Source organism: Plectropomus leopardus, chromosome 11 (genome assembly GCF_026936395.1).
Source record: "Plectropomus leopardus strain MGB_pleo_1.0 chromosome 11, ASM2693639v1, whole genome shotgun sequence".
NCBI classification, from domain to species: domain Eukaryota; kingdom Metazoa; phylum Chordata; class Actinopteri; order Perciformes; family Serranidae; genus Plectropomus; species Plectropomus leopardus.
Window position 1 is genome coordinate 13339639 of NC_142186.1, and position 12850 is coordinate 13352488.

A 12850-nucleotide genomic window follows, 5' to 3' on the forward strand; every position below is an offset into this window, starting at 1 on the left:
GTTTGGTGAGATACTATGAAGCATTTAATTTTCAAGCGATCCTATGAGGTCTTAGGAGTGAGCCATTGACGAATATTCAAAGTTGTTATTTACAATCTGTTATTTTGGTTTTTCCTTAAGCCACTAGAGCTCGCCCACAACTACCCAATAAAACAGGAGCAACATATAAATCACAGAATGTACCACATGTTCCTCTACAACAAATAAATTCCCCACAGATAACATCTCTGTGTCTTACCTGGTCCCACGGACAGATGATCCCACCAGAAAACATGAAAAGGTAACCCATGGCAACCAAGCAGGCCCAGATGACCAGGGAGAAAACACGCAGAAGCTTCTTAAAGATGGACTCAATGCAGACAAGTACAAAAACGGCAAGAAAGATGGCCAGCGCCGTGGGCACAGTGATTACAAAGGCCACGTGGTCCTCAATGTTCTGAAAAAGGGAAAAAAAGATTAAAAGCCTTGGAAAGTGACAGTGAGACATGTAGACAGACAATTTAAGAGAGAAGGGAAGAGATATACAATTTATCAGAGAAAGGAAGAATAATTAATTAGAGGGAAAACTAGATTTGCCTAAGATAGATATATAAAGGAGCAAATTTAGAAAACAGGGACTTCAAGGGGGCATGAAACAGCCTAACTGTGTTATAAAAGCCACTCCTCTAGCTCCATCTTTCCTCTTTAGTGTCCTGAAAATAAAAACAACCAAGACAGACATGTGACTCACCCAGAGAAGGAGTAAATACAGAACAAAAGAGTTCCTCATGGGTTTTTTTTGTTGTTTTTTAAACATTTTTTTAAGCATAAAAAGGTGTCACTACTGACACAACCCTCTTTGCTAGATGTAATATGAGAAAAGAGTCTGTGACAAGATGAAACAAATGCCCTTTTGCTCTGTATATCCTTCAACAGCTGTAACTCTCCATTTGAGCCATGAGAAATTGTGACAATACTCAGAATGAATGGCAGACTGCAACTACAGACTGTGAAGTTTCATATCTCGGCAAGATGTGAGGAGTCTTAAAAGGGTAAAAGTGACAGCGGACAAATAGAGAGAAGTCTATGAAAAATAGATAAACGCTTAAAAACGTGCCCTCCAAATTCCCTGGTTTAAACCCAACGGATTTATATGGAATAGAAGAATGATGTTTATGGGCATGCATGCATGATTTTCAAACTTTTCTGTAATTCAGTGATTGATTTTTGTTGCTAGATAACTGCTTCTCAAGCTTGTCTTTTGAATGTTTATTTAGTACACATTTAACAACAATAAGCAATGTATGTGTAGTATAACTATGCACTATTTGCCTGTCATCCTAAGGAAGAAAAAAATCAAACCCAACCGGTTACTGTGCATTATCTCTATGAGCAAGGTATTCACTTGAGACCACAGAGTAAAATCAGGCACAGCTGTAAGTTGTCTTCATTAAACTGGCTTCTCTTATTCATCTTCATTGAGTTACAGTTTGCTGGGGATAGAGTCTAAGGCTAAGAAGACAGCACAAGGTAGGAAATATCGTGAGAAAAAATGAACGTAAAACAAAATTTAACTGATTAATTCAAAGGCAAATTTAGAATACTGGAGGGCTGAACAATGTGGAGAAAACCACAGTATTTTGAGCAAACACCTTGGTATCGATATTGCAGGTACATTGTAGAGTTAAGTCTTAGTGCTTCACAAAATATTGACACCGTGAGATTTTGTGAAGCACTAAGAGCAAATAATTAAAGCCCTTTAACAGTCTGATACATGCCCAATCCTAGACAATTGTTTAGAATTGATTTACTCCTTAGAATGGTGCAATACATAAGAACTAGGCTCTTATAAAATCCAATCATGACAAATGATTAGGCATTCCAATATGTGTAAGTACACAATATACAATCAACTTAAGGTTCAAAACAAGTCAATATGGCTGAATATACAAACAAGGATCCATATCTTCTTGTCAATGAGTAACTGTAAAGGGGAGAAAAATGACTTTATACCAAGAGAACATCCTATGGAGTGAGGATAAACGCTAAAAAGCCCTTAGTGTTAACCAGTAGCAAAGTTGAGGCCACATCCATAATGGATTTGCTGCTGCCTTTTTGAAACACACTTAGATCTGAAAGTTCTAATAAAAATTTCAGAAGTTTCTTCAAGGTGGATGTAGGAGGATAGCTCAGTGAAATAAGTCATTTGTGCTGCCTGTCTTGGCCAGGTTTCATCCCATCATTGCTTTCCCTGTAGTGTGACAAGGGATGAAAAAGGGTCAGGATATGGTAACAGATGTGTCACATCTTTGCTGGCACTTTTGGCTGTGTAGTTAAGGAAATGCGTGAATTACTTTGACATCTACAAATCAAACTTCAATTCTAATTCAACCTCAAAAAAGCCTTGTGTCATATTGTTATTTAATGATAATTCCAACTTTCAATTTAGTTTCACAAAAGGGCTAGTAATTTGCTGAATCTTGTTCACTAAAAAGCTCCACTGCTCAGTGACACTGTATCCCCAACCATAATGGCAGCTTTGTTATCTACCATGGAAATTACTCTTCATAATAAATATTAATGAATGGCTTTTTCAATTTCTCCTCTGAACTAGTGTTTTAAATATTAACAGAAATGCTTTTATATTAAAATGGAATAATATGTCGCTTTTTATTCACTGCAGTCACTTATCACTAAAAACAAATTCTAACTAAATCCATCATCGTTTTCGGAAGCGGCCTAACCATCAAAGTGTTTTATGCCAGTCCATCTGACAGTGCTCTTTGCATTCGTCCTGCTTCTCTCTATCTCTCTCCTCCCCCTTCTTTAGCCCCCACCCCCACCTTGCCTCTGTCTTTTTCTCATGCTCACAGTCAATGCACTGGGACAGGGGAGGATATGTGTGGCTGCAGAGAGCCACAGAGAGTTTGTCTCGCCCAGAGCAGAGCTCCAAAACAGCACAGGATTTAGGTCAGCCAGCCAGCAGGATGGAGGGATGATAGGATACAAATAAAAGAGAGGGACAGAAATATGAGGAGGTGAGAGATGACACAGGCACAAGAATGTAGAGAAATGGGGGATGATGGAGGGAAAATAAAACAAGGGAGAAGCAAAAGTCATGCCTGTCCTGCACAGGAGTCGAGCAAAAAAGAAAAGAGGATGTAGGACAGATAGACTGAGCAGTGGCCTGACAGGAAAATGCATTTACTATGTTTGCTGTGACACCTAGAAAACATGAGAGTTCACAATGACTGATGAAAATTCACACAGAATTATATTCTTCAACTGAGTGTAGGGAACATTTTTACTTAAAACTGGGGATTTCAAAGCCATCTTCTTCAGCACCCATGTTTGTAACTCTACATGAATATTTAATGCTTTAGCTGCTAGTTAACTTATACTTTCACACTTTAACCACAGCTTTAACACAAATACTGGCAGCTAGATCAAATAATGAATCCAAATCAAATTTATCAATGGGGCTATTCATTGATTAAAAAAACACCAGTTTTCTAGAGACTTATGAATGAGGATTAAAAATATGTGCAAGACCATAACAGAACCACTATTATGACAATAACAGCAGTGCAGGAGGTTATTAAAATGCAATCATAATAATCGAATACAGTTAAATCTAATTCATTTGAAAAATGTTGTCTCTCTCATCTTTTTGATAAGGGATTCCATTTGTTGTCTAATTAGACATAACTGATTGTTTTGTCTTGATTGCATGGAAATGCAATGTCCGGCTCTCGAGCCAGTGATGTTACTGACCACACTGTCTGTTGGTTGTGTGTTACAGTGCATGAAAACAACTTTACCATGCAGAACTTTTCTGTTTTCGCTCAGCTTCAGTTCTGATGATTTCTGTGATATGCAGGGTGATGTTTGTTTTTGTGTCAGCGCTCTTGCTGTCTCACTCTGTCTCCCTCAGTGTGTTTTAGACTAATCCCTTCTTAATAGCAGACTCAGCAGAGACAGGGAATGGGAGAGGCACTCTCCTAATGCAAAAATGTCAGAAGCTAAAATAGGCTTAAGTTAGTATGTCTAAAATCAATCAGTAGACTGTTAATGTATCATTACATTTTTAATAATTTTGTTTTTTGGATGAATATAATTTTGGTTTAGAATATTTTTATTTTACAGTGTGTGCCTTGCCTTCACTGCTTTGAATTTTTCAGGCTTTCAGAGTAAAGATAACCCTGTCAAAATAGTGACAGAGGGAAACAGATCTCCTTTCTGTAGTTCAGTCAACCATGAGCTCAGACAATAACTAAGCCCCTTATTCCCCCCCTTTCTTTTATCTCACCCTTCTCTTCACATTAGTGCTGCGATGAGGACTGCATGCTGTGTGAGCGTGCGTGCATATAGGTGTTGCACAAACACACTTGTATGTGTGTGCACATTTGTATGTGTGCATGAATGAGGGGAGCTCATGGATTGTATGACATGCCGGCACATTTTGTGTACGTCTGTGTATGTGTGTGTGTGACCACATGATTGACAAGTTAGTTTGTGTGACGTTCTTCCTATGCATGCTTATAGAAAATGTGTTTCTACAATATATGTGTGTGTGCACCACATGTGTATAGATGTGACTGTCCACACTGAACACTTACACTAAATAGGAATTTCCTGCACATAATGCCATCAAAATGTCTGTATGGTCCCGGTTGTTTGTCCTGATGTTATTTGTACTTTTTTTAAATTTGCATAATGCATCTGTGTGAGTGTTACTTCATGTTGTGAATGAGGAGCTTACCAGTCCTGAAGCAAAGAACACAGTCAGCAGAGCCAGGCAGGCTCCCATCACTATGAGCAGCAGAAACACAATCAGAGGATGCTGCTGGCTCATACAGTAGTAGGACTCATACAGCCAATCCGGGGACCTGTTCCTCCTCTGCTGACCTCTTCTTCCGCCCTTGTCCCCTTCACCGGACTCCCCTGCCCGGTCCAGGAGATACTGCTTCCTCCTTATTGCCTCTTGCCACATGGATCTTGGAGCTGAGAAGGAGGAAGAGGAGGGAAGGAAACTAGAGGGGGCAGAAGAGGTGGTCACTGCTGAGGTATTCGTCGTTTCCACCACAGATGAGGAGCAGTTGCTCTGTTCTGCTCTCCTGCTGTTGTTGTTCATGTTGGGGACCCTGGTGTGAGAGCTCCTGATCTCCAGCGTATCCTTCGGTACCTCCTCCACCTCCTGTCTTAAGTCCTTCAGGCGGAGACAACTGAAAGATGAGGCTGAGTCTGAGTCAGAGGCAGCGTGCGCCGGCTGGAGAGGTGGCAAGAACGCACCAAGGGTAGAGCGCAGCATCCTCCTCTTTCTCCTCCTGCCAACATGTTGGAGCGGGAAATGAAGAGAAGCGCAGAGACTGAGTGCTCTTTAGAGTGAGAGAGAAAAGTGGGAGGGAAGCGAAGGGAAAGGGGAGGGAGAAGGGGCTAAGGGGGAGGGGAGAAGAAAAGAAGGTGCAGCAGCAGGGAGAAGTCAGCGAGTGAGAGAGAGGAAAATAAAAGAAAAAGAGAGTAGAGATTTAGGGCTGGCTAATATCGACCAAGAACGACATGTTTGGGCTGATTTTTTTTAAAACACACACATATATTTTGGTATTTTTTACAAAGTGGGCTAAATGCTCAGTTCTAAGTCAAAGCCACATGCAAGATGTCACAAGCACCGTTTTTAAAAAGGACTGATCAAAATAAAATGCAAAGACAGGGTTTCCCTCCTTGTTTAGAAATGTACTGCTGCAAGACAAGTTAATCAATAATTAATAATTAACAGCAGGGCTGTACATTCACTGTTTTTGTACAAAGCAGCGTCTCTTTATTTGAAACGTCATAGAAAGAGTGGCCACTGCCTTGTTAAGAACTAATGAGGATCCAAAGAAACAAACAATGAATAAAGAAACTTTACTGAGGTTTAAAGCTTTGTAGCACAGGCAGCAAAACTGTAGCAAGAGAATAACAGTATCAGCTAAGTCTAATGAAGTTCAAGACTAATCTCTGTAGATTTAAGAGAACATTACATGCATTTCATGTTAATGCAATGTCATGAATTGAACAGAGAAGCTGGAAAAGATCTAATTTTGCAGCTCAGTTCCAGAGATGATTTTCAGAACTGGGATAACCCACACCATCACACCCTGTTTTTTAAATGCCCCCCCCCCCCAAAAAAAAAATATAAAAGAAAAAGGTCCGAACAAAACTATCTGATGTGATTTCAATGTGGCTCTATTGTAAGTCATAACTGAGTGGTTTCTAACAAATTAATCTTAAGCTCATCTGTCTTTGAATAAGCAGCTAAGAGAGCAGGGCAAAAAAACAAAAGTGGACAAACACGCACACACATAACACGCTAAAAAAAATGTATGCACACACAAGCAATGATGCACAAGCACACACTCTTCACACACAAGGGCCAGCCAAAACATGATGAAAGTGCTGCTGGCCAAAGTACTGCTTTTACAAAGATGAATAAATGATGACTTCCATATTCCTCTAATCCCCTCACGGCATGAACTACCTCATTTGAGTACTGAGTTTATATTGCCTAACTTTTATTGCATGGAGCAATATATCACAATTGCGCATATTAATCATCAAAAACACAATTTAAAGGCTTATTAGTGTTACCTGTGTGTGTGAGTTCATGCTGGGACAGTGCATTCATTTTGTAACCTTCACTCATGTAATTAAGCGGGTGGACAGTCACTTACAAGCTGCCAAACACAGATCTATCAATGGTGTTTGCACTTGTTTGGTTGAGAGACTGAGCGTAAGTTTGCATGTTTTTCTGCAACATACCTTAACACCACCTGGCTGTCCCTTTCTATTCAGTAAAACATGAGTCAAATTCTTTAGAGGCTTTGTCTACTTCCTAAACATTATTCTAAACGCAAAAAATGTGGGCACTTTCTTCAAATTACTTCCGATCAGAAGCATTACACTTATAGGTAGTTACCCCGATAAAGGCTAAAAAAATTGACAAGTGATCGATATGAATTTTCTTTACTTGCATTTGAAGTTCTATAGTCCAAAAATTACACTACTAAAACCACACATACTACTTGTCAAGTGAACAGATAACAATGCCATTCCCCATATCTTCCATAAGGACCTTTGATTTGCCACTCATTTTAGAGAATGAATCAGTTCTACCAACATATAAGATTCAAAGCAATTAATAGTTACAACCTTTCATGGATCATTGCTTCTTTAATGTTACCTGGGAGTAACACTCACTCATATCACCATAAATTATTTCCCCTTCTTAACCCTAGTGGTACAGTGTTTGAGTTACCAATTAATATTGCAAAGCTGTGTGAAATTTTAAAAAAAAACCAATTTGTCCTGGATAATTAGAGTGGTACCCAAAGATCTAAAAAACAATCAAATCCCTGCAAATAAAACAGGTGTCCAGCAACACACAAAGAGAACAAAGTCCAAACACGGATACCTCACAAGTCATTTTGTAGGAAGTCAAACATCTTCTGTTAGTGCAGAGAGTCTATGTAAAAACCTACTGGCCTTCAACAAATATACATTCAATCAACAAATTGTTATCTCAATGCATTCTGCTGTAATTATTTTGTTATCTTTCATACTCTGCATTAGCTCTGGTCTTATCTGTATCATTTTCTCTGCTTCTACAAAGACCCAATTTCCCCACAGGGATCATTAAAGCTTCATCTAATCTGATTTAATTAGTATGAGCATCTATTTTGTAGATTTTATTACCAACTTCGAACTGAAGGCAAATGTCATAACATTCCACAGCAAATTGCTAGGAAAACATAACATTTCTTACAAGTGCAGTTAATGTTGGCCATAATGAGAGTGGTAAGTGACAGTTTCATTACAAGCACTGGTTGGTAGTAATTAAAAAAAGAAATTTGGGATCCATGATATTGGATTTCTTTTGCCAATATCTGATATATAACATCTTGTTTGGCTGATAACCAGTAAAGATAGATACATCAGTTTTATTTCCCTAATTTTTGTGATCATCTAGTCTTTTCTGTAATTAAAAAAACATATTATGCATACTCTTGTTGTGATAGCCCACCAGCAGATAGAGACATCAAATATAATGCTCTTCAGTGTATGTAATATTCACTCATTGGGCAAAATAAAAATACTTTAACTTCAGGCTGATGTTTCGTACATGTTCACTTTTTCCATGAAAAAACAGTAATACCGGTATGTCCTATCAGCAGAAATTACCACGCTGGCCGATACCAATATTATATTTTTAAGCCAATAGCCAATATTGTCGTGCATCCCTTAAAGAAATGTACCTACTCTTTCTTGCGTCACATTGTTTGCTCCCTTCCCTCGTCATCATCACTCCATGCACGTCCCTGTGCCCTTAGCTCACCTCCTTTCTTTTATCTTTCTCCTCCTAACACATTTTTCCACCAGTTCCCTTTCTCTGCTCTCACATTACAGTCCTAATCTTCAATCTCTGATCCTTACACCCTTCACTCTGTTCGCATACTCTCTACTAACCTTTCACTTTCTCTCCTTCATTCCTCTGCTACACTCAGGCCTTCAATATCTGCCTCCAATTCCTGAACCTCAACTGCTGTATCCCTGTCCTCATCCAATATTTTCCACCTCAGGCCTTAAGGTTCCTTTTTCACACGCGCATTAAAAAATCAAGAGTATGTGATATCAGCTGTAGAGAGACAGATACACACTTACACAAAAACTCACACACATCACCAAACGCGTTATTCACTTTCAGCATTACAGCTGGCGAGGACAACAACCAACTGCAATATCATAGAATTTTTGTGTTGAATCAAGGTAGTGCAGACCACAAAAACAGCCGTAAGGGTTCATTTATAGCAAATAATTACGTATGAAAATTACTAGAAAACTCGATTGTATGCTCTCTGTAAAGTCTTCAGCCTTTGAAACCAGTAAGCCATCATCTGTTAGACTGTCACATGGATTATTCCAGGCACATATGAAATACAATTCACACTAGTATATGTGGTTTTGACAATAAAGACATCTCATTTGTCTCTCATGATTGATAAATGCTGAAAGAAAAATATTTGCTGCTGTTTGTTCACTTCTGTGCTAAGGTGACAAGAGCAGGGGCCAAAATAGATTGTGAGGGAGGCAGAAGGCAGTGAGATGAACGCAAACACATTTACACATACAAGAGGTAGTGAAGCAGCTGGCAGATATTGACCTATTCAGGGTTATATGGAGGTCAAGAAAAAAGACTTCCAACAGAGTGTCTGAGTGTTTTTATGTAAACCACCCACACATTTATGCAAGCGCGCACACACACATATTTCAGTAAAGCTGGCAATAATTGCTCCTGACTTATTGCCTACCAGCTTCCAGTAGTCTATACATCACCCAAAGCTGATCAAATTCCCTCCGCCCTTTTTTCTATGTAATGAGCACGTAAGGTGAACCAAACAAAGACTACACTCACATACAAACACACGCACACATGACCAAGTGTTGCCATCATGAGGGTCAGACCCTATGATTTCTTCGATGTGGAAAACACGGATGAATACAACTATTAGACAAATCTTTTTTTCCCATATAAAGGTTTAAAGGTTGAATGGATTCCGTGGGAAGTTAAGCGAGTGAGCGGCATTCATGTAGTACAGTACACAATCTGACTGTACCAACAACTGCTCGACTTGAACCAATTTCAGTCGATGAAGGGGTCTCCAACTGATGATCTGAATCTCCGACTTTCAGGCGGCAGCTTGTAGCACCGCATCCTAATACCGTCACATACCACAGACTGGTGAAATTTCAGGAAGGTAAAAGGTATTGAAAATTAGATACACTCCAAGCCTAGTATAAAGCAAAAGGTTATACTAGGCTAATCAAAGGCATGCATTTCCTAAATACTCATAGCAGTGAATTAATGTCAGCCACCTCTGCAAATGATAACAGTTACTGCAATTTCATGCAAATCTTAATTTGCCAGAACTAGACCAGTAAGACCTGATGAGGAAATTACTGTGATTTTACAAACTGTGCACAATTTGCTCATTATATCTTCCTTTTAAGCATTATTTTATAGTCAATCGGTTCACCAGGAAAATGAATTCTTGCATAGCCAGGATGTTTTTTAGCTGACTAAAGGTTTAACTCAAGCCTTGTGCTATGTGAAGTCAAAAACAACCAGGTCCTCGGGGAGCCTTTACCTTTAAACAAAAGCCATTTAACAAACACATTCTATCATCAAATTAGTGAGGATCTACTTCCACTCTGAAAGGAGACAGACGACCTGAAGCTATGGTAGACAGACTTCCTGTGCATGCCTGCTGAGCATTTTTTCTGCTTTAATGCATGCTTTTGCAATCAGCCAAGGAAGAATTAATCTGTTGTTTTTTTCATTTTCTTTGGTTATTTCATTTTCTTTAATGCCATTGTAATCGGAGTGCAAGATGGGTTTCCGAGAACTTAAAAAATCCCAATGCTTGATTCAATTCAAGATTTGGAACAATGCCAATATTCTAAATCCAGGAATGAGGCTCAAGCTGAATTAAAGTTTAAAGAGCCAGCTCATAACTTCTTGCATAGTGCCTTCCACACATAACATAACAGCAGAAACTGTCATAAAACACTGAAGATTTACAGAATATCTCATTCATGCAGTATTTTCCATGTTTCAGTACTGTTAATGAAACATAGATACAGACTATTTTATTCTGCCTTTAAAAACTTTACAGACAGACACCTATCTGTTGTACTTTATCTGTATAATAGCTACAAATATACTGGAATAAAATTTCTTCACATTTTTAGGTACAATATGAAAAACGCTACAAAGATTTCGTAATTGTGAATAGGCCGACTTGTTTTTGCTCACAAACAAGTGTAAAGGTAGAGCAATAATGTAGTTTGAATTTCTGGCCATTCTCTTCAACTGCAACTGAGTTTTCAAAGTGATAAATTAACAAACTGAAACTTAAAAAAATTTTGTTTAGACTGTTGTAATAGACCGTTTTCACGGCAGATATTCTGACATGTCATAGTAGAGAAAGCACGGATGTATTAAATAACCTCACTGATACACTAAATGAAACTGAGTCATTGTTAATGTTATCTATGTCAACGGTGCTTTTCCTGCTATGACAAGTCAACACCTCTGTTGTGATGAAGGTCCATTAATTAGCCAAGTTCACCTGACAAATATTAGCCACATTCATCTACACAGATGAATGACTGTTGAGGTGGCCTTGTATCGCCAACTGATAGAAATGTGTAAAGTAGCCAACACACCAAACTTGGCTACGTTTATGTCTCGTTAACATAGGCTGTACATAAAGATGGACGCCGTGTCCCCTTTTTTTGAGGAATTGAATAACTCATGAAAACTGAACTTATCAGAAAAACAAACACTTGAACAAACATCAGGGTGATTAGAACCTTCAGTGTCGATACCAGCTTTGGGAAAAATGTATTTGGCGTGTACTCTGAGTTTTTAGTTTGGCCTATGTCCCATTTCTTAACATGGAGGGGCAGGCTTTAAGAGTTGTACTGCAAACGGCCACTAGGGGGCGATCAAGATTGAAATGTTACACTTTGGGGACACTTTCATGTTTGTCCAGCTTTATATACAGTGTATGCTTTTTACCTAACTTTAGGTTAACTGTTAACTAGATATCTTTTTTTCCCTCAAACTTTACTGACATATTCAACACATATATATTTCATATATATGGCTATATTTTCAAAACGGAAGTTCTATAACAAAATGTCATGATAATAACAAAATTGAATTGCATAATACATAAAATATAGAAGAAATAAAGACACATAACAAAAAAAATTAATTGCTGTCATGTATATTTTAAAATCAGTATCTAAAAATTTAAAAAGGTGGATAGTTTTTTGTGTTCGCTAGATATTTCTTGGGCCTGTGAGACCCAAACTTAGAAGAATACATCTTAATAATGTCGCAATATAGCATTGACCTTTGTTCAAGATTAAAACCTGTATGCTCACCTACCTGACTTCTCAAAGCCTAAAACTCTGAACTCATTTCCATTAACAACTAACGTTAGCACTATGGAAACGGCCGTACTACTACGTAGTAGTATCGCCTAAACAGCGTTGACCCGAAATTATTCCCCTCACGTCAAAACAAAAATTCCACGCATTGGACTGTTAGCTGCAGAAAGGGAAATCATGATGTAACATCTTAATTTTTAATGTCTTACCTCTACGAAGTTAGACGTGAAGGTGGACCCCGTGTGGCTGGCTTTACCCGTCACTGGTTATCTAGTTTGATCAGCTTCTGGCTGTCAGCTCCACCATGATGGACACAAACTTTTAATGAACGATCGAGATTTTCCGATGAATTCTGTTCGATACGATACATCGAAACTACTGTCATCAAAACTTTAAAAAAGATGCGTGCACATAAGGAAACTTACAACCGGACTTCCAACACGACTCTTGTTGATTTTATCAGCAGGTGCGCAAACGTCATCCCACTACTCTGTGGCACTGACAAAGTGCGTGCATGCATGCGCGAAACCAAAGGCAGTGATTGGCTGGCCGAAGCACGTGAGAGGGCCGCGTTCAAACACACTGAATTGGAGTTAGGTTTATTAACTCTTTGAAATCTAAGCAAAATGGCTTGATTTCTTTCCAAAACACAAAAAGAATTCAATTTCAGAGGAAATGACCAAGAAGCAAGATATTCGTAATTTAAAGAAAATTAACTGAAAATTCCACCCCCACATCCTCAACATAAACAGGGAAGTTTAATTTTAAAAGGGGGAAATGTCCTGAGAAAAAACTGCATCAATGTTTTGATTTTTTTTAATTCTGTAAAATAATTCAAAGGTTTAAATACTTGTGAAAGGTGTCTGAACGCAGCATA

The 12850-nt window shown here is 38.5% G+C and overlaps 1 protein-coding gene across 1 annotated transcript in view; it reads right to left on the bottom strand.

The window, feature by feature from the left end:
- adcy2a (adenylate cyclase 2a) overlaps positions 1-12444 on the bottom strand; it is a 116408-nt gene extending 103964 nt beyond the window's left edge. Inside the window, exons 1-4 of the mRNA XM_042490759.2 lie at positions 12399-12444; positions 12183-12270; positions 4742-5415; positions 239-436 (exon numbers count right to left, since the gene is read on the bottom strand). Of these exons, the coding sequence (XP_042346693.1) occupies positions 239-436; positions 4742-5290 (747 nt within the window). The 5' untranslated portion in view covers positions 5291-5415; positions 12183-12270; positions 12399-12444. The remainder of the gene's footprint in view (positions 1-238; positions 437-4741; positions 5416-12182; positions 12271-12398) is intronic.
- Positions 12445-12850: the final 406 nt, after the last annotated feature.